At 39.0% G+C, this 23,721-nt stretch overlaps 1 protein-coding gene and 1 pseudogene across 1 annotated transcript in view; both read right to left on the reverse strand.

Moving 5' to 3' along the window:
• LOC139938138 (cholesterol 24-hydroxylase-like) overlaps window positions 1-9,137 on the reverse strand; it is a 59,786-nt gene extending 50,649 nt beyond the window's left edge. Inside the window, exon 1 of the mRNA XM_071933523.1 lies at window positions 8,924-9,137. Within this exon, the coding sequence (XP_071789624.1) occupies window positions 8,924-9,063 (140 nt within the window). The 5' untranslated portion in view covers window positions 9,064-9,137. The remainder of the gene's footprint in view (window positions 1-8,923) is intronic.
• A 9,754-nt stretch (window positions 9,138-18,891) lies between these two features.
• LOC139944362 (cholesterol 24-hydroxylase-like) overlaps window positions 18,892-23,721 on the reverse strand; it is a 28,186-nt pseudogene continuing 23,356 nt past the window's right edge.

Consider the following 23,721-nt stretch of genomic DNA (forward strand, 5'->3'; position numbering starts at 1 on the left):
AGGTCAAATCGGGGTCACGGTTACTCAATGCAAATCTATCATGCCTAAGGAGTCTATTACTGAAAACAACTTTGAATTCGGCCGTTCACTTCTTGAGATATAGTGCTGCAAAGAAAAACTCATTAAAGCTTCTAATTACCATAAATTATCACGTGATGACGTCACAGTTTTAAAATTGTGTTTTTCGTACTAACAAATTTCATAAGGTACACGATGGTGTGTAACTTAACCCAATCCAATGCCTGTTAAAAAAAACCTATTAGAATGTACATCGTTTTAACGAAAACCCTGAACCATCGTAGGATTCCAATGTATGCCTATTGGTTGTGTACAAATCCAATGGAGTATGTCCAGAACACGGTTAGGAAAAAAAAATACAATGATGCCAACATCAGGACAGCGTGGTAGACTCCCCTCAAGTAAGTCCTCAATGCAAACAGGTCCACACTGTATTGCAACCACCCATAGAGACAGTGTACAGCCACATGAAAGCGATTGCACGCACTTTAGTGACTACATCCAGAAGTACTACGTTGTACCGATGACGGCAAGATTTTAATTTATTCGTTAATGATAGACGTCCCTTGATTGGTTTTAATGAACGGAAACCATTATTTTTAGAATCAGTGTATTTTTTGACACAAAATATGAAATTCAGGAAACAAACAGATAAATAATTTTGAAGTTATTAAGTTTTTGACCATTTAAATGTTGACATTTGAAGAGCCATTGTGTTTGTGCACAGACACAAAACGTGCAATACATGACGTCACGGTGACGTCGTCCGGATTTTGAGGCCATGGAATAGTTATACAGTACCCACAAAGTACAACATTGAAAAACAAATTGCGATCGGACGTATAGTTTGTGAGATATGGCAGTCTAAAGATTGGCTAATTAAATATTCATGTCGTTATAACTTAGTTAATTAATTATTTAATTTATGCAAACTACATTTAACTGCAACTTCAAGACCTAAGCTTTAATATGATATAGGTTCTGACCCTTTTATACTAAGCCAAGTATGATTTTTGGCTTTAACAAAATGCCCTGGTTAAACCTATGGGGTTTTGACGGATACAAATAATAATAATAATAATAATAATAATAATAATAATAATAATAATAATAATAATAATAATAATAACAAATAAAAATCTTGACGATTTCAATAGCTGTTCCGACCACTACGTCGGAACAGCTAATAATAATAATAATAATAACAAATAAAAATCTTGACGATTTCAATAGCTGTTCCGACCACTACGTCGGAACAGCTAATAATAATAACAAATAAAAATCTTGACGATTTCAATAGCTGTTCCGACCACTACGTCGGAACAGCTAATAAAAATAACTAGACATTAGGTGTTTGTGAACAAACACAAAGCTGTTCCGTGTTGTTTTGCTTTGATTATGTGCTTCATCGATGACCAAGGATTTATACTCTGAAAAATGTTTTTAAAAATGTTTAGTAGTTCTTGAGATATGGTCCCACTTCCCGTCACGGTTTTTCAAAGTCACTATTATGCCCAAGGAGCCTATAACTGAAAAAAGATTGACATCGGTTGTAAAGTTCTTGAAATATGGTCCCACTTCCGGTTCACCCGGAAGTAGAGGTCAACATGGGGTCACGGGTTTTCACAGTCAATATTAATGTCTTAGGAGTTTGTAACTGAAAAAGAAATTGAAAATCGGTTGAGTAGCTCTGGAGATATGGTCCCACTTCCGGTTAACCCGGAAGTAGAGGTCAAATTAAGGTCACGGTTTTTCCAAATTTTTCTCCTATCCCTAAGGAGTCTTAAACTACAAACAAGTTAAAAATCGGCCCTTTACTTCTTGAGATCTGGTGTTTCAAAGATTTCCCAATTCAATATGCAAATGAGGGTCACGTGGTTGATGAATTAAGAATTTTAAAACAAAATTTCATTAGGAACTAAGCTTAGGTTCAAAGCTTGATAAATGATTTAACTCGTTATGGTTTAGAAGAATAGGCTGAAACAAAAACCAAATTACTGGTCAATAGAGGGCGGTATGTAAGATGAGTGGTCTTTCTATATCAGTATCTCCTTTTCCTAGTTAATTGTTCAGTTGAAATGTTATCTCAAAAGTTTGATTAACAAGATGAATAAATGTAAAGAAAACCTAATATTTGACTCAGGATTGTTTGATTTGTTGGTCTCTTGAGTTCAATGCAGTACTTTTAGAGTCCATTGACATGTGACAAACCAATTAAGGATAAAATCCTTGTATTTTGTAGGTGGTTTGATGTTTGATCTAGAACGAGTGGATTTCACTGAACTTTTAACGGCCACCAAACTCTGCGGTTACGTTCACCATATTCCGCTTATACTGTGCAAGCGCAGAATATAATGTGCGAGAGTGGAAGCACAAACGAAAGAAATCCCTGCTAAGCAGTCTATTTTGCTTGACGTAAGCGCAGAACTCACTGCTTCTGCTAAGCACTGATTCTTTGCTTCTAGAGCAGAGCATGACATTGGGCCCATTCCCACAGGATTTTTCATTATGCAAGTTTCCATCATGATAGGCCTAGGTGACTAGTAAAATTTACTACTCGACTAGTCGCACCTCAAACCCAACTACGACACTTGTTGAGATAAATTACGGATTCTCAAGATTTGTGCCGCAATGTGCCGCAAGCGACACATGTTGCGATTAGTAGTAAGCAGGACAACTGTTTCACCAAACAGGTAATCGGGACTTTTTTTGTAGTCAACGTGTAGGCACAATTTTTACGGAGTGGGGAAAAACAGTAGTCGCGACTCTAATACTAATTTGTAGTCGCGACTTAAACACTAAACCACACTAGTCGCCCTGGCCTACTTTTGCACAAGAAAAGCACGGTTATCCTGCGAAAGCAAACCAAATTTTTAAGTCACTGTTTTTGCAGTGAATGTTACGCAGAAGTTTAGCACAATAGTAATCGCAGCAGATTGTTTTGTTGCGAATTGTCACGCTCATCAAGAACACATTCCCTGTGTGCCCAGATGTTAAATACGCTTAGCGTAAGCACAATTCCCTGATTACATAAGCGCTTGGCCCAGGACCAGACCAAACTAAACACAAAAAGCAGCTAAACACAGCAAATACCATTCCTCATGTACAAACTGCAAGTTGTGAATCCAGGTATTCTGCTCAATTTCTGCAGTTTTATAAAGCAAAATATTTTGCCTATTTATTATAAGCAGCTCTATAACATTGAGCCACTCAACCACCAGAGCACCAGAGAAACGTCGACCAGCATAATAAAATCTCTGATTTTGTATTCCTGTCAAAGAGTTTTTGTTTGTCATGGTCTAATTTCCGAAAGTAAAGCGAAATACTGGAATTAGTTTAGGCAACTGCATGGTCCCCGGTGCGAACAAGGTTACTTCACCCGTAAATCATTCCAAATCCCAGGCGTTAAAATTACAAGTATACACTTAACACTACATCTTTATGATTCACCACAAGACACTTACAGTCTTTACATGCATTGATAGTAGGCCTACCATTTCGATGGTCATTTATAAAATGTGTATGCCGTGTAAACTTCCAAATCTCAGGCAGGTGTATTCGTCCATGCACGGTCCACTTTTCCTCGTACATGATGCCTTTGATCGAAGCCAAATAAGTAAAGAAACAAGTTTGTATGTTTCACATAGGTTTGTCTTCAGTGATAAGGTTTAGAAAGAAAAGGCTGGCACTTTGTGTTGATTGACAACATACATAGAGCGAAAAAATGCAAAAATAGCGCTATTTATTAGCGACAAAGTGGTTGTACGTAAATCGAAGAACCACGTACATGTACGTAGAACTTCCCTCCATAGTGCGTACACCCATTAAAGATCGTGCTGCGCGAGGACAAAATCAGATCGTTTTTGTTTTCCAGGAAAGAAGCATCTCATGAGCGAAAAATTTGAAAAATAAGAACATGTTGTACTGATTGTTTAAATGTGGGTACATATTTCTTTTTGTAAAAAAAAAGTAAAATGTATGCATTATAATATTGATTTCGTCGAAATTCCCGAAGGGATTCGAGCTCAGATCACCTGGGTAATAGCACCCGCGGTAAACCGCGGCCCCAATCGATCCATCAACACAGATTAAGTGATTTTATTCATTATATAATAAGTGTATTAATTTATGACAAATAATTTCAAGATGACGTGACATAAAAAATTACTTCATTTGGCACAACTTCAATACCCAGAGAATCAAAATCTGAAAACAATTTGAAAATCGGACGTTTATTGTGGGAGATATGGTGTTAACAAGATTGCCTAATTAAATATTCATGTCATTATAACTCAGCTAATTGATTAAGAAATTAAACAACACGAAGTTTAGTGATTAGGTCACGTACTAAGCTTCGATTCCATATATGACTCAAGTCTGTCATTTCTACCGTTTCTAAGATTACGAATAAACAAAAATCGTGCGTTAAACCTATGGCGTTTTGGCGGAAACCAAGAACAACGTTTCTAAAACGTTTTGAAAAACTCGACGAAAACAATAGCTGTTCCGAATGCATCGGAACAGCTAATAAAAATCTCGACGAAAACAATAGCTGTTCCGACTGGATCGGAACAGCTAAATAATAAAAATCTCGACGAAAACAATAGCTGTTCCGACTGGATCGGAACAGCTAATAATAAAAATCTCGACGAAAACAATAGCTGTTCCGACTGGATCGGAACAGCTAATAATAATAATAATAATAAAAATAATAAAAATCTCGACGAAAACAATAGCTGTTCCGACTGGATCGGAACAGCTAAAAACTATTGCGTTATATACTGTGCGAATATTGCATTTTATATAACATCCAAGCAGATCCTTGCCATTTGATTGGAGGATTGTCCGTCACGTGATAGCAAATAAAAGTACCATTGCACGCTGAGTCACTCACCGTGCTTTTTCGTTCCATCCGAAAAGTACCATTGCACGTAGCCCTGGCTGGCGGCCTTACACTTTCGTATTGTACTACTAGGGATGTACCAGAACCTAAACGAAAGGACGCACGGAAACCTAAAAATTTCGTCCATGAGTGTGCAGTAGGCCGCATCTGATAAGCCTGTACGTGTCACATGGGTACCTAATTATTCCATTTGGCGTACGCCCAGTTCTGAATAATGAGCAATGAACAGTGCACTGGATAATAGAATTCACTCGCAGAACTATACATACCGCCCATTTGGGTAAATGGGGGGGGGGCTGCGCTATGTGGTTTTCTGTCTAAATAATAGCCTAATCCCTGAGGTATAGACGCGTTTACAAAAGACGAAGGGAAATATTGTTTCCCCCTCTTTAGCCATGTGTCTTCGTTTCGTGCATGTGACCTCTTAATAGTGACCATTGTTTTGTTTTCTCGGGGAAGTAATGTTTAAATTTTAACTTCAAATATTCAATTTCTAGGAGATTTTACATCCGAGTTTTGCTTCTAAAACAGCCCTCGACTCCCCTGAGAAAATCGGAATGTGCATTCAGCTCCTTAGATACTTGAGTGGGGGTTGGGTGTATGTGGGGTGTACATTTACTCGAAGGACACACATGAAGAAATTAATGTAATCAATAAATTAACACAAAACTAAAAAATTCACACAAAGCATAAGAGATGGGGGGGGGGGGGGTCTACAGAATTCTACCCTAAATAGTTGAAGGTATTGAACACGTTTGGTAATTTGTCAAAGACCAGTATTATTCTCACTTCGTGTATCCCAACATATGCAAACAAATAACAAGCCTGTGTGAAAATTTGGACTCAATTGGTCATTGATGGCAAGAAAAAGCTGGTATAAAAAACACCCTTGTTGTTAAATAGTGTGCTTTCAGATAGTATTAAAAGGCTTCTGGTCAGAAGTCTTTGAAAATTTTTGTAAGAATTTACCTCTTTCTCAAAAACCGTGTTACTTCAGAGGGAGTCGTTTCTCGCAATGTTTTATACTATCAATAGCTCTCCGTTGCTCGTTACCAAGTAAACTTGTATGCTGATTTATATTTTGATTATTTACTAAATGTGTACAGTGTCTTTAACAAGCTCACCAACAATAAATAAATAATATAAAAAAATAGCGCGAAATGGACCAAAAAGGCTTAAAATTGCCCCCCCCTTAGTATTGCAGGCGATCGGCGGCACTAATTTTTTACAAACTCCCGGGAAAATCCCTGGAGTTTTTAACCCCACCGTCACCACAGCATTCGTTCTCACTATCCCATTTTCTATAGGTAACTTCCGGTAGTACTATTTCAAAAGGAATATGCACGGCCGTTTTACACTTACGATCAAACCCAAGAAAATACTTTTCTTAGTAGTTCAAAAAGACCGACCAAAGGTTCCCGGGAATTTTCCCTGGATTATCCTGGGAATAACTATAGTCCGAAAAAGTTACATGAGATTCTACACTTCACTCAATTCAATTTGGCGGGTTGAACCAACGTCATGTGGTTACACGTGCCGGGGCTCTAAGCTGTCCCACTGCACACGACTATCTCTTCTGTCAGGAGGTATGCCCATCCTTTGTGTGCCACAATTGGACAAATAGGGCTACAGGTTAATCTGGGCCTGGTCGTGGTGCGCCCTTCAGACCGCCTCTCGGACAATAAAGATTTGCATACGTTCCAGTAATGAGGGGACAGGCAGTGCTGCTGGTGCAAGAGTATCGAGTGACCAATCAAAATTCTGGTTACACGCCCGAGCATTTACCATACGTCCTATTTAGGTTTCCGTACGTCCTTTCGTTTAGGTTCTGGTACATCCCTAATGTATGGTGGCCCTGACGGGACACAGCCAGTCGTGAATATTTTTGCGACGTCGTGAATTTATTCACGACAAGTCGCGAATATTTTTGCAACGTCGTGAATATTTTTGCGACGTCGTGAATATTTTTGCGACGTCGTGAATTTATTCACGACAAGTCGCGAATTTTTTCACGACTAGTCGCGAATTTTTTCACGACTAGTCGCGAACATTTTCATGACGTCGTGAATATTTCTGCAACTAGTCGCGAATATTTTTTCAGTAGCTTGAGTGTGTAATTACTGTATTCTTAGTAAGACTAAGTAAAAGCTGTCCCGTACGATGATGATGGATCCGGAGGAGAATTCCGACTCTTGCAAATCGATGGTGGGTTATTTAAACAAAACTAACGTTGACGTATGGCCCTTACGGTAGGCCTAGGCCTAACGTTATAGTTTTACTAGTACTTTAGTAGGAGTAAGGCTATCCTATGCTAGGCAATAAACGTTGGCACTTTCACTCTTCAGATAAAACATAACGTTATATGTCACCCGCTCCTTCTTAATGATGAATATCGAGTACATTTTATTTTTGAGTTTATATCATAATAATCCCAACAAGCAAATCTCAACATTTTAAATAAAATAAAAATCATGACCATACGACCTTCCTGTCCAAAATAATATGTAATTTTCGATGACCTTGACACCATAAATTTTACGACCCGTTTTGAAAAACACAAACGCTAGAAAAACTTACTTTTAAAAGTACGACGTCTCACCCACTCATGAAAACAACTATTTTTTTTAAGAAATGAAAACATCTATTTTTAACCCCGGCGTAGTCGGATCAACAATAGGTAAATTTTACAAACAACCCAATGATAAGTTTAATTATAATGTGTTGACAATTTCAGCAAATAAATTTGAAAATCTTTACCTGAAATGTTAGAGCAATTTGCGTTGTTATTTCCAACTTGAAACGCGAGTTCGTTCCGTCACGGCAGGGTGCAACGCATCACGTAATCCCCCACCAAGTTTAACTGAAAGATTAATCCCTTTAGCATTCAGAATTATTTGGGTTTGGAGCAATTCAACCTTGAAAACCCCCGAAATATTGATGAAAATCAGACACTGTTTTTTCGAACTATGATAACAATTCTACTGGATAAAACATGGGCCCATTACACATAACCGAGTGGCTACAATCGTCATAGATTGGCTCTCTACGCGTGCCGTGTAAGAATTACACACTCAAGCTACTGGAAAAAATATTTACGACTAGTCGCAAATTTATTCACGACTAGTCGCAGAATTATTCACGACGTCGTAAAACATATTCGCAACTAGTCGTGAAAATATTCGCGACTAGTCGTGAAAATATTCACGACGTCGCGAAAATATTCGCGACTTGTCGTGAATAAATATACGACGTCGCGAAAATATTCACGACTGGCTGTGTCCCTTCAGGGCCACCATACTAATGTGACGTCCTGGACATCAGGGTACATTTCTGGGGCGGAAAATTTTACAGACTCACACTCCATGGCAGCATATATTTTTCTGCAGTGGGTTTTGGTCGTCATATGTTCTTCACAAATTCGTCATTTTCATGAAATAATGCAGCTCCCAAAGTTAAGAAATTCAAATTTTTGTTCGTACTCCTCACAGTCTGCCGTGTGTACGCAAGACGCACAACGCACAAATATTGCGTTGCATTTGCGTGTTGTAACGCTGTGCAGTCAAGATAATGGTGACCAAGAATTCATGCGTCTTGCATCATGCGTCTTGCACGCGAATGTATACGCGTACGCACGGCAACATACAACACTGTGTGTGAGAAAACGATCAAAACGGGAATTTTGTATGTTGGGAGCTGCATTATTTCACAAAAATGACGGATTCGTGAGGAATATTGAGGCGTAGGCTACTGCATGTGATCTTCGGCAATACGCTGGCGCGTGCTGTGCAGTAGTTACACTATCGTAGGACATAAGTTATGAACGCTGGCAACACGCTAAGCATTCGTTATGGAAACGTTCTGTGAAAAATTACTAACACTGAATGCATACGTCCAACTCGTTATGAATACGCTTTCAGTGAAACATATCCATCAATAGTTCAGGGTATTAATAACGGGAGTCGACGACCAGTACGATTAGGGAGGCAAATCGTGTACACTTACCTTTTCCGCTTTGGTCCAGGAACATGGCTGTACTTCACATGCACGTAATGAAGATATAAAACATATGCAACAAAAAGACTACCAAATACTACCAGGGGAAATCCCACAAGCGAAGCTAGCAAGAGGTTCAGAAAGATCATCTTATCTGGTTTCGAATACCCGTGCCAAATGACCAAATGATAGTCTTACTTGTAAACGTACTCTACGGCCTGCATGACCGCCAGTGCAGCTAATAAATAAACCATAATATATGATAAGCTTTAATACTTCTCACACGTGATGTGGCGCAACAGAGGTAGAACGCCCCTGCAGTGAACCCGCATAGCGCGTGCTATTGGTTAGCGCGATCACGTTTGCACGTGGCCAAATACTATAAAAGCAGCGACGTGCAGAGTGATGAGGGGCTGGACTGATAATCAAGTAATACTGATTGTTCTTGCCACACTCTGACTGCACTGTGCCCCGTCTACTAGGTAAGTGGACTGAGGGGCTGCTGCGTGTAAGGGAATCGGCTGACTATAGTCGGCTGTAACGGTTCTTGTATATGAGCTAAATTGAGGGGACCTTGTAGTGTAGTTGAGGGCCATACTGGGTTGTGCGGCGAATAGGTTCCTCACTTGAGGGGCATACTGGGTAGTGCGGCGAAAAGGGTTCCTTCAGGAGTCCTCTGATGGGATTATTGCCATTCGTGGTGATATCCTCTATGGTCCAATAACGAGATTACATTGTCCAATCATAGAGCTTGTGGGTTTGTCGAGTCACTGCTGGCGTGGTGCTGGTCTGCTAACTGCTGAGCTATAGAGCGCTGTGCCCCCTCTTGTTGCTGGTACCATAGAAGCTGGTACTGCTGGTGCAGATCATTTGTGCTGAAAGGGCGCCCTCTGCTGTCGGTCTCCTGTAATTGAGGAGCCACCTTCAACCCCTGCATGTACCTTTTCTCGGGACGGTATACATCCATCCCAACGGACTCGTCTCCAGCCGCTCGGAGACGTTCTCGTCGTTGCCGTCCGCGCACCGCCCTCTACGTCGGAGGGTGAGGCGCCACAGTGATGACCAACCACCTTGGCGCTTCGGTTTGGGTCAGCCGAGAAATTATGCAATGGTAAAAAAATACCAGCATCTTACTCAAAATTTATGGTGGTATAAACGTTGTGTGAAACGGCTCCCTCTGAAGTGCCATAGTTTTGGAGAATGAAGTAATTTTCCAAGAATTTGATTTCGAGACCTCAAGTTTAGAACTTGAGGTCTCGAAATCAACCATCTAAACGCACACAACTTCGTGTGACAATGGTGTTTTCTTCTTTCATTATTGTTATGAGACCCTACGTGATGCATGTGCACACGCTGTCAATCATTTGATTTGTGTAAGTCCGTTGACCTACTGTGGGCGGCGCTTATCTGTTATGAAGGGTCTAGAATAATATAGTGTAGTACTTTCTAGAAAACCACACACAAATCCTTTAAATACGGGCTGTGAGAAATTTTCGGGAGGACACATTACGCAAGACTGGTGGAAGCTACGACTTCTGTGATTGTGATACAACTCGTTGAAGGAGCTTGTGATAGAGTTCGCGTTTGACCGAGTGCAGTTAAAGGAACACGTTGCCTTGGATCGGACGAGTTGGTCAAAACAAAAGCGTTTGTAACCGTTTTTTATAAAATGCATATGGTTGGAAAGATGTTTTAAAAGTAGAATACAATGATCCACACAAGTTTGCCGCGAAATTGCGTGGTTTTCCTTCTACTGTGCGAACTAACATGGTCGGCCATTGTCGGCCATTTATGGGAGTCAAAATTTTGACCCCCATAATTGGCCGACGTGTTAATCGACAAGGTAAAAGGAAAACCACGCAATTTCGAGGCATGTTTGTGTGGATCATTGTATTCTACTTTTACAACATCTTTCCACCCATGTGCATTTTATAAAATACGGTTACAAACGCTTTTCAAAAACCAACTCGACCGATTCAAAGCAACGTGTTCCTTTAAAGAGCGTATTTAGATTCCGGAAAGGACATTTTCGAACTTAGTCTACAGTTCGGTATTTTGGGGCCTTTTCCCCATATTTTGTGGCGGGTGTCAGATTGTGTACCCGTTGTTGTTTCGTCTTCTTCTGGACATTTTATCGGAGTGAGTTTACCCCGTGATAGCTCATAGTCACATCGGCAAAGAACTTATTTATCGCCCCTGGAGCTGATCGTTTAAAGCCAGTGTTTGTATTCCTCACCGTATCTTCTGTTGTTGTCGACGTATTAGCCCGTAAGATACTTATTTTGTATAAGAACCATTTGTTAATGTACATTTGATTTAATCAATCATTGTGTATTTGTTAAACCGAATCGGTAACTGAAGTGGTTGATAGTTTTATCATTAAATCGCTTTGTTTCTGTGTTCTTATACATCAGTGTCACCTTGCTTGATTTCTTTGTTGCATCTGAGGAAATTCAGGCTTTTTGAGTGATTTATATTCACGGATAGTTTGGAGTTTTTTGGATCGTAACATTATTATCTCGCAACTTTGATGACCGATTGAGCTCAAATTTTCACAGGTTTGTTATTTTATGCATATGTTGAGATACACCAACTGTGAAGGCTAGTCTTTGACAATTACAAATAGTGTCCACTGCCTTTAAGATGCTGAATAAGCCATTGGACACTTTCGGTAAACATTGCTATGTATGGCCCACAACTTATATATAAGATAACAAACCAGTGAAAATTTAGGCTCAATCGGTCGTCGGAGTCGGGAGAAAATAACGGGAAAACCACCCCTTGTTTCCGCACGTTTCGCCGTGTCATGACACATGTTTAAAATAAATCCGTAAATCTCGATATCGAGAATTTTTCTCAAAAAGTAAAGCATTCCATGGAATAACATTTCAAGACAAGTCTTTCACCATTACCTTCTGTAAACCCTGTTTTGGTTATTTGTAATTCTTTGAACTTTTTTGTCTGTTCCGAAAGTGTATAATGGCTCTAAAACATTATTTATTTTATTCATAACGGAGAATTTAATGTCTCCCCGAAGAATTCGTTTGTATATTGATATAGGAGGAAACTATATATAAATAATTAGTAAACTTGCGGGTACAACCATGTGTAAATCTCTTAGAGTGAGTGTTGGCTGTGAAAAGAGCCAGTTGGGTTTCGGCGTTTCGAACAGTATACTCTGGGCCCAATTTCATAGAGCTGCTTAAGCAAAAAAATTGCTTAAGCACGAAAATAGCTTGCTTATTTTACACATGTTACTGGCAAAAATTTCATGACATGTACATTGCTCGTGACTAATATTACGCTGTTGTTTTACTTAGCATAACAATTGAGTGGAGTCTTAGCCGGTAATCTGAACTCAAAAGTGGAAATCTGATCTTACAATTCAATAACATGTTTCAAGTACTATGGGGAAATAAGACCAGGGCCCAATTTCAAAGAGCTGCTTAAGCACAAAATTTTGCTTAAGCAAAAAAATCCTTGCTTAGTAAAATCAGATTACCGGCCAAGACTCCACTCAATTGTTATGCTTAGTGAACAACAGCTAAATACCAGTCACAATCAATGTATATGACATACATTTTTTGCCAGTAACATGTGTAAAATAAGCGAGCTGTTCGTGCTTAAGCAAATGCTTAAGCAGCTCTATGAAATTGACCACAGTACAAACAGTTTAGCACACCATGTCCTAAGAATGTGCGTGTTTGTACCATTATTATTCAGTAAAAGTAAAAAATAAACAACTGTACATGAAATCATGAAGAGGCACCTTCAAAATCATAACCACTCTAAGAACGAGACGGTAAGTTTCAACAGTTTGAATTAAAACCCGAGGACCTTCTTTGTGGAAATATTAAGACTGCAATGATAATGAATTTGTAATCCAACAACAAAATGTCTTTGCTTAATAAAGAAATTGAGACTTGGTTTATTTACCAATAGGAATGGAATTGCTTCAATCGAAATTCAACATTTATTTATAACACGGTGTTTTAATTTTAGTCAAATGTTATCTCCAATACTTTTGTAAGAGGTTGAATGATATTAACTTACCCATTAACACCAATGAGGTTTACAAAATTACAAAAAAAATATTCTTTTGAAACTTTGCACACAGTATTCACTATCAACTTAAAGACCATTGTGCCACAACAACCACATCACAATACTTAACAAAATTATCAAGTTTAAAAAAATAGAGGAATAAAGTTGTCTATGTATTCAGGATAACAATAAAAATTTACATACTGTCACCTAGAAATTAGAAAAAGTAATTCTGGAATCTGATTTTGCAGAAATGTACTTTTAAAGTACTCAGACTCGTACTCTTCAGATCCAAGTGCCTGGTACTCGGTACCGTTATTAGTTTATTGTGTAACTTCTTGAGTGCGGTGTTTTGTGACGGTCCAGTATATCGTGTCGGTATTGATTTAAGTGCTGCGTGAATTGTTTGCTTACGATTGTGTTGCTGAGATTGAGTATCCTTTTCAGAATAGTTGTGACGAAGTGGCAGCTGGTAGTTGAGTTCGCAGATAACTTGGATGGCCCAGCGTCGATCGCAGAGATTGACTGTGAGTTGACCCTCTGGGTTGACGAGTAGCCGTTCATTACCGGTTGAGTAGTCTAGCTAATTTGGAGACTTGATTAGAGACTCAGCAAAAAAATCGGCGTGCTTGCGCGTGCATTTTTATTGCTGCATTTGCGATTGCATTTTGGATGGACTAGCGAGGAAGGCACTCGGGAAAACCTGATTTGTTATAAGAGATAAAAGGCCTCGTTTATAAAGGATAGAACGAGAAGAAGTGTATTTTCAACTATTTAATTATGAGAAAGTGAGTTGCCCAGGAGGCATTAAAGAAGCTTGCCCAGGGGCAATTTAAGAGTTCAGAACGGTGTTATAGTCACATTATTATTATGTTCTCCCACCCCCAGTAGAAATATATCCAACTCTGTCCCAGTGCAACAGACAAACAGAAACCGATCGGGCGGGAGATTTCCACCCAAACGAGCCTGCATCCTTAACCCGAGACTGCTCGAAGTATTCCCCGGGTCTAAAGGTACAATTTGGATTCGGGATAAGGGGAATTTTCGGCCAAGAGGTTGGACTTCTCCCTGGACTCCTAAATTTAAATTAGTCTCGCGGGAAACCCGCCACAGTAGTAATACACTCGACTGAATTGTACCCAAACACAACACTGTCATCATTATCTAAAAGTACAATACACATTTCGGTAAGCCTTCCTACAGTCATGCAGCGAGACCATGTATTAAACATCTGACATCAGGGGACCAGGCTAGGCTAGGGCTAGCCTGAACATCTGGTGTCACACTTCCTGGCATGCGAACCCTTATGGATAACGAAAGAGGACCGGTCTAGGGTAGGGCTGGCCTGAACATCTGGTGCCACACTTCCTGGCATGTGAATCCTTATGGATAACGAAAGAGGACAAGTCTAGGCTAGGGCTAGCCTAAACATCTAGTGTCACACTTCGTGGCATGTAAATCCTTATGGATAACGAAAGAGGACCAGTCTAGGTTAGGGCTAGCCTGAACATCTGGTGTCACACTTCCCGGCATGCGAACCCTTATGGATAAGGAAATCATGGGATGGGCTCAGCCGGAGGCAAAGCTGTAGCCGAAGCCGGAGCCAAAGCCAGAGCCAAAACCATGTTGTAAAAAGAGGGTCATATGGTTGAACCATAGAGGAAACTATGATGTGACAGACCTTGTTGCAGAGCTACTCTTTACAAGAAATTATTGCACAAAATACCGACAATTAAAACAAAACCAGGTTGGAATCATCCATAGTATACATCCTTGTGAAATGGAGCAAGTCAAATCTCGGCTTAGACAAAAAAGTACCAGAGAACAGCTGATAAATATATTTAATTAAATGTCACCATAACAACAGCAAATGAGCGTTGAGGTAAAGCAACATTACAAGGTTCGGAGCTTGGTAATGCACTTTGACAATGAAGGCTTGGGACTTAACTGTCGGTGATATGGGTTCGAGTCAGAACTACAATCTTTGACTACATGATAATAAAGAAACTTGCTCTTTCTGTACTCTGTCACCTCATTAGCTGTAATAGCTGTAATTCCTCACAGAACAGGACCAAATTTTATGAGCTGCTTTTGAAAGCACAAAAAGTACAAAACAAGTTGTTGAATGAAGCTACCAACCAAAGTACCATGTCACATGTACAATTTGTGAATGGTATCCTGCTTATGTTTGCTTAGAAAAAATGTGTTAAAGGCAGTGGACACTATTGGTAATTACTCAATATATTTATTAGCATAAATCCTTTCTTGGTGACGAGTAATGGGGAGAGGTTGATGGTATAAAACATTGTGGGAAACGGCTCACTCTGAAGTGCCATAGTTTTCAAGAAAGAAGTAATTTTCCACGAATTTGATTTCGAGACCTCAGGTTTAGAACTTGAGGTCTCGAAATCAACCATCTTCTTCGTGTGACAAGGGTGTTTTTTTACAAAATGTCCATGCAATTTTATGACCTTATACCTTTAAACAAAAACAATATCTGCCCATGACTTTTCTTTAAGATTTGTAGGTGCTCAGTTGTTGGATGCAGAGAGGTATGAAATGCGAGTGATTTACACATTTTCTTTTTTTCTGCATTTTTTTTGTATTAGGTCTATATAAATTATTGTATTTAAAGGAACACGTTGACTTGGATCGGTCGAGTTGGTCTTTGGAAAGCGTTTGTATTAATTTGTTATACAAATCATATGATTAGAAAGATATTTAAAAGTAGAATATAATGATCCACACAAGTATCACTCGAAATTGCGTGATTTTCCTTTTACCTCGTCGACAAACACGGTCGGTCATTTATGGGAGTCAAATTTTTGAAATGTACTTTAGAAATGGCGTTGACTGGCAAAATGAGACGGAAGCGTTACATTGAAAAAAACGAAAGCAGCAGGAAAGTATGATGATCACAAGAACACAGGGAAACTTCCAGTAAAAGCAAACAAAAAAGGAAAGCTTCCTTTCGATGCATGGGCAGATACACTAGAGGGATTCGCATGATTCTGGGAGAATCTTCGGCCGTCCTCCTATAGGCCGGAGGCACCATTTTGCCAAAGTCATCCTGGTTAAATTTTCCTTGGTCGATTGTGAACAAAACTGTGAATGTGTGACCTATGTCATGCTCGTGAATATTTAATGTTGTTTAATTTTCCTAATACCATTGTGTTAGTGCCTTATATTGAGTAATGTCAAACCAATTGCTCGGATAATTTCATTACAGTTCATTGTTTTGTAAATATTTCAGTAAAATACATTTTGTTTATTGTAATTAGTATTTTGAGCACTCAGCTCCCTTAAAAATGTTTAGAAGGTTGTTTTAAAAAGACTTGGCCAAGACTTGATCAGAATTGTGGAGGAAAAGCTTCATTTTGTGCACAACACAATGAGCGGATAAAGTGAAATGCGAGTGACGGAAATGCGAGTGACGGCCCTTTTCCCCCTCTAACTTAAATACAGTTTATTGTTTTAGATTCCCCTCTAACTAAAATACAGTTTATTGTTTTAGATTCTTGTTACCCTCTTTTATACTTTGTAGGGTAGGTGTTTAGTACATATTATTCTTTAAGAAAAAGCTTATACTCCTGTGCGATCTCTCTGATCTTCCAATACATACATGCTTCAAGTTACTAAGAGTAGCAAGTCATGGGGCGATAGGTCTTTTTCCCATGCTGGACCCACACTCTGGAATGAATTGCCTCTACAAATCCCCACATTTCTAATATCAATACTTTCAAGATTAAGTTGAAAACCACTTTGTTTAATCTCGCCTATATGTAACTGGTCTATTTGTCTTATTTTCCTTGCTGTGTGTGGTTCCCCCTACTGTGCACCTTGAGCACCTCATTTTGGTGGATTTTGGCGCCTTTTAAATATTCTTTATTATTATTCTTATTATTATTATAGCAATTTGGTTGTAGTACATTTGATTTGGGGAAACTTTTCAAATAAAACCAAGACATTTATTTGCATGTCCTATTTATGAATTGCGAGTGACGGTCAGATCAAATTTGGTATCGGGTTAATTTTTTTATAACATTAGGTTAATGCCTTACTGAGTCTATCCATACCAAAAATGAAAGAGTAATTCCCAGTATTTAACAAAAATACATAACTAAGCTTGTAAAAGGATGCAAAAAAAGTGAAATGCGAGTGACGCTGGAATGGCCCGTCTGCTTAATAAAAGCACAAGCATATTTTCTTCTAACACTATTGGTGATTACTCAAAATAATTATTGGCATAAAACCTTTCTTGGTGACGAGTAATGGGGAGAGGTTGATGGTATAAAACATTGTGAGAAACGGCTCCCTCTGAAGTGCCATAGTTTTCGAGAAAGAAATAATTTTCCACGAATTTGATTTCGAGACCTCAGATTTAGAACTTTAGGTCTTGAAATCAACCATGTAAACGCACACAACTTCGTGTGACAAGGGTGTTCTTTCTTTCATTATTATCTCGCAACTTCAATGACCGATTGAGCTCAAATTTTCACAGGTTTGTTATTTTATGAGATTAACCAACTGTGAAGGCTAGTCTTTGACAATTACCAATAGTGTCCACTGCCTTTAAAACAGCATCTTACAAGCAGTATGAAACAACCTTTTAAATATATCTTTCAAACTGTACAAAACTGACATTAATATTCCCATGAAATTTTTTTTGGATTGTAGTACTGAAAAAAGGGTTTCCTTGTTAAAGAAAAATACCATTATAAAAGGTTACATCATTGTATGCATTTTGTTTAAATCCTCGTTTTTATTCTCCTTGTGCATTGTATAGTGTGTTATTTTTTTATATGTGCTTTGTTGTGCTTTGTGATTGGTGTGGTGCTTTTTAAAACCTCTACGATCATTTCAATTTCTTCTTTTTAAAGATAAGTAAAGTTTGCTTATGTTGTCTTATGTTCAGCCAAAGTAGGTGTTACGGAATAATACGAAAATAAGGGGCACTGTCGCCATAATAATTGAAGGCTGTGGCCGTAGATGGTACGAACTGTACCTTCTGTGTAAAATAGTGAAAAACACCACTCTTTACATTTCGAGCTGTGCTACATACGGCTCTTCAAAAAGAGTGGTGGTTATTTCACGCTTATAGAGGGTTTTCACTCCAGGACAGAGTGAAAAATCACTCAAAAAGATGCAAAATTCAATCTAAAAGAGTGGAAGACCACTCGAAAAAGAGTTGTCCTTCATATGGCTCTTCAAAGAGTTCTTTTTTCACTCGTTTACATTAAGAGAGTAACCCAGTAACTGTGACATGCCCTGGCTGCCCTTTGTGATGTGACAGCCAGCATGGACACCTTAGGTAATTCATTGTCAAAGACCAGTATTCTCACTTGGTGTAACAACATATGCATAAAATAACAAATTTGGACTCAAATTGGTCACCCAAGTTGCAAGAGAGTAAATTTGTGCGCTTTCAGATGCCTAAAATGGTATTCAGGAGAGTGGAAGTTTTCATTTGTGAGGTATATGAGAAATAACCTCTTTCTCAAAAAATACGTTACTTCAAAGGGAGCCGTTTCTCACAATGTGTTAAACTATCAAGATGCTCGTTACCAAGTAAATTTTTATGCTAACAGTTTTTGTGGGTACTTATCAATATTGTATAGTGCCTTTAAATCCACACCCCTTAATACACGCCTGCTATGGTAACGACAGTACAGTGTTACAGTTTTTAACACTAACTACATTTCAGGTGGATATTTATTTAAAAAAAGTTAAACACTACAACAAACTCTTTTCTAAAATGGAAATACTTCCTACACTTTTTGGGAAGCTTACTTAGAGTTATAACACCAGAAAAGGAACGAAATAAAAACCAAAAAAAGTATTTGTTGTTATAACATTTCGATTGCACAGAAAAGAAACAAACATCTGTTCTCTAGATTTTTTGTTTCATATTTTACTCAACTTCTTTTATTATGTCAGACATTGGGTATGATGTCAGACCTAGGTGCGGCCGGTTTGACGTATACTCGACACGAATCCTTTGGCTTGCAGGTAACGCTAGCTACACAGTCGAAACTCTGACCTGGCACGAGGTCAAAGGTGAAATTCTTCATCAACTTAGCCATGGCAACCTGAGCCTCAATCTGAAAACATCAAAGTTAACAGTACAAATGACAAATGGCACGCAATAAGATGGAGTGTATATCAAGTAAGAGTAAGTTTTATGTTAAACATTCAACAAGTGACGGGCGTCATTCTCGAGTCCAGTTGTGGTGGGAGTTTGTTTAATTTATGTTCATGAAAATGTAGTTATAGACGAAGAAAAGATCGAAGATGGTATAGAGACGAAGAGAGCGATTCAATGAGAGAGGGTTGAGAGCGGTAGTTTTAATCAAGGAAAGTCGATCTAAATGGTCTGAGTTTGAGCAAGTTTGGAACAAGTTCTCACAGTTTTCTAACCCCCCCCCCCCCAAAAAAAAAAAAAAAAAAAAAAAAAAAACAGAAACAGAAACAGAAGCAGCTGTGTTTGAGGAGTCGGGTGAAAACCGCTGAGTTCGAAACTGACACACCCTAGGTGCCACAATTAACTGGCTTCTTGTCAGGACTTACTAGTCCTTTAGAGACAGCGTACTGTGAAATGGGTCGTATTGAGCTGTCAATACTGGGTCAGTCGAGCCAGTGGTCATGGGAAAACTTACCCAGCCGGTATCGTACAGCCCTTGGGCGGAGGTTGTTGATGATGGTTGGAATTAGTATATATGACGGATTATTCAATATATTGTAGCTCTTAATTAATTTTGTAAGAAGTGGAAACACAACAGAGATAGAGATCCAAGTTGCCTGTAATGAGCCCTTATAAAAGTATTACTCACCATAGCAAACTGCTTCCCGATACACTTCCTTGGACCCATGGAGAACGGGATGTACATGTTATTGTGGCTAATGACAAAACAAAACATTAGGCATAGCATTAGAGGAAGGTATTTTTTTTATTTCGTATGACTACAGTCATTCTTATCTGGCAGTTTTCAAACCCATCAAGCTCTGATGTTTCTGTTGAGCTGAGTGTGGGTTCGAATCCTGGTCGTGACACTTGTGTCCCCGAGCAAGACACTTAACCATAAGCTTCTCTCCACCAGGGGGTTAATGGGTAACTGGGAGGGCAGAGATGGTTCTTGTGATTGATTAGCTTATAGTGCGCTACATACTTGGCAGCACAGGCTGTAATAACGGCCCACGGAGCTGAGATAGTGGGTGCGTTCGTTTAGCTCCCCTGGGTCGACCCCGGTGCGTGGCGTTTTTTTTTTACCAGGAAGAACGTGGGTAGTTATCTGCACACACTCGTCCTGGAAAAAAAATGCCACACACCGGGGTCGACCCAGGGAAGCTAAACGAACGCACCCGTTGTTTAAGTCACCTTGGGTCGATTTCTAGAAATGAGAAATAGATATATGTATAAATATTCATTCCAGGTGTCTTTGAGGAATGATTTAAGGCCCAGTGACCTGGGGTAATAATGTTGAAGCGACCATGAGCGTCAATGCGTGACAGACCTGAGCTCTATATATGAGGAGCCACTATTATTTCTGAGAAAAGACTCATTTAGTTTGCTCACATAGCAAGGGGTTTTCTATAAGATTAAAGGCATGTCTTACTTGTCTCCACCTTAGAATCGGCTCGGCATGAATTCTTCTGGGCTTTCGAAATACTCCTTCTGTCTCGCCAGGTTCGCAACGCAAATCTTAAGGAGTAGGATATAAGTGATTAGATAATCTTACATTTATGTCATTCAGTTGAACAAAGTTTTAATACGAGGTAATGAGTGAATCAAGAAAAAGTGAAAAGAAAAAAGACATCTTCACAGTTTGGCAACTCATTTGCTGCCAAACATAAGCGCAATTATATCGAGCCCTTAGCACGATTGCTGCAACTGTGCCACGCTCAGTGGTAAATGTGTAACCACTGTGGCAATCACTCGTGGTGACGTCATGCAGGGGACTTGGGGCTGACCCGGCTGAGCCCCTGGAATGGCGTCAAAGCTATTCGAATGTCGACCCGGGGTCGGGGAAGCTGTTCGAACGCACCAACTGTTTAGACACACTGTACTACCAAAATTACACAACCAAAAAGTATTGTGATGATGATGACGTCAGGTGAATGGGGGTCATGCCCGATAGGCCTTTGCAAAGAATTAAACCAAAATGTAAAATAATGGAATGAATTAGGAAACAAAAAGGGGGAAACCCACATACCGCTCCTAAGAGATCTTTGCACATCTACTTCCCTTGAGTGCTTTAAGTCCAGTTTAAAAACTGATTTGTCAAAATGTTCTGTCTAAATCAGTGTAGAGCTTTCTTAGTGTTCTATTAAATTTTCTATCTGTTGGTGTCTTTACAATATGGATAGATATGTGCAAGATACAATATATATATTTAATTATTTAGTGATCTCCATATGAAATAGTAAATAAAAAGGGGAAAAACTCACATTAATAGATGTATTAGCAGGGAGTTTAATGCCGTTCCAGACCACTTCTTTCGGCGTCTTCCTCAGCACAGCTGGCACCGGGGAATGTAAACGTAAAGTTTCCTTCAACACCTAAAGGATTCAAACCAAGTTACAGATGGGAAAAAAAGGTGGCTGAATTTTTTCATTTTTTAAACTTTCATTTTCCGTAAATGAAACCAATAAATCACTTCATCAATTCAGCATATTATTGCAATGAGCCCCCCCCCCTTTTTTTTAGAGGTCGTTGCTAACAACACCACACAGACACATTTTCAAGGAAACATTTCGATGAATAGCTAGGTTTGCGGTAACATCACGTGTGTACTGTAACTACATATTTATACCTGCTGGGTAGATTATATTCTGTTGAGAAATTGTCTTGCTTTTATTATTCTACTATCGCGAAGTAGATTTTTTTCGGAATTCAGGAGACTTATCAGTTCTGAAAAGAACTGCCCTGCTTTTAAACTTAGGGCAGGATAAGGCAGGAAATCAGCCGGGACTACTACTTAATTGCTTTAGTGGATCGAGGGTTATTGAACTCAATACAGCTGAGTTACTTCTTAATTGGCCTCAATATTTTTACTAGCTTGCTCTAGTCATCGTCATGGAGACAGTTATGTATTTATTATTTGATCACGTACTAGATTGTGAATTAAGTTGACCTCCCATCACCTTCAATAGCAGCTACAATACCATGGTGGAAAATGTTTTGACTGATGGCTCAGAGGCACACGGAAGCTGAATGCGGACCTTTTCGTTATGCTTGGAGTCCACTGGGCCAGCGCCAGTTGGTGCCAGTTTTCGCCAATGCAATTTACTGTGGCGCCTAGTGTCGCCAATAATGTGCCTAGTGGCGTGTAGTGGCTCAAACTGCCTCCCAACTGGCTCGTGGTGGCCCGTAACGGCACCAAATTTGAATGTTTGAAATTTTCGTCGCGCCACTTGCATCGAGCAATCAGCGCCAAGTGTCCGCCAAGTTGCACCAAATGGCGCGAACATATTGCCCTTTGGCGCAAACAATCCGCCTATTGGAATCCACTCGATCAAGACTGTCGAATCGTGCCACACCGGGCCGGGGCACACTTCGCCGACAGCCTTGAGTCAAGGCTAGACTTACACAGTCTGTAATGAAAGGAGCACTCACGCATTACTTTGTACATTATTCAATATACCTTAAACTGATACAAACTTACAGCGGTTGTGTATTTCAGTTTGGATAAGTCTTCAAAGCTGACATATCCATCATCACCAAGCACTGCATCAACTTCAGTCTTCATCCTTATAACAAAAAACATATAAATAAGAGTTAACCACAGAACTGGTGTGACAACCTAACATAATAATGACCACTTTGCATATACCATTTTTTTAGTTTGGTTATTTATTTATTAAATATTTAACATAAATACATTTTTTAATATTTTTTATTACTTTACAGAAGCTTAATAGTAGACTTGGTACTATTGTTTAATGGCAGCTTATAAGCTAAACCCCAAAACAAACAAGCACACAAAACACTAATAAAGTCAACAACCCACATAAATAGATAGATAAGAACACAAAAAAACCCAAGAACAATAACCCAACATCCAACAAATACCCCCCCCCCAAAAAAAAAAAAAAAAAAAACCACAAAAAAACCCACCCCCCCAAAAAAAAAAAAAAAAAAAAAGAAAAAAAAAAAACACCCCCACTAAAACACAAGTTCACATTGCTTTTAAACCGACGAGTGACTTACTTGTACACTATTTCTGGATGTCTCCCAAGCTCCAGCAATGTAGATGCCATAAGACACGCTGTCGTCTCTTGACCTATACAAATAAAAGCAGCAGCAACTGGTAAAAAACACCCCTGAAAGAACGACTGCGCTAGTATTGACGAAGAGAAAATGGGAGTGGTAACTAAATAAATAATTTCCTATAACAATTAAATTGACCTTCCAGGAAAATATATGACACATGAATGTTGACTGGCATTTGAATATTCAACTCAAAATTGCACCGTTGTCTACTTTTAGTTTTTTTTAGGGGTTATACTTTTGACAACCCCCCCCCCAAAAAAAAAAAAAAAAAAAAAAGAAGAAAATGTATAACCATAAATACTTACTCAGTATAAGAGCTCTGGAGAGCTGTTGATATACTATAAACAATAATTAGGATCGTCACCCTTTGAATTATTGTACTTTTATATATAGAGAGAGGTAGGTTTTTTACAATTTGAATCTGAGAAAGGCTTCAGGCATGAAGCCTTTCTCAGGCATCTGAAAGCACACAATTTTATGCATCAAAGTTAGT

Source organism: Asterias amurensis, chromosome 1 (genome assembly GCF_032118995.1).
Source record: "Asterias amurensis chromosome 1, ASM3211899v1".
Classification (NCBI taxonomy): Eukaryota; Metazoa; Echinodermata; class Asteroidea; order Forcipulatida; family Asteriidae; genus Asterias; species Asterias amurensis.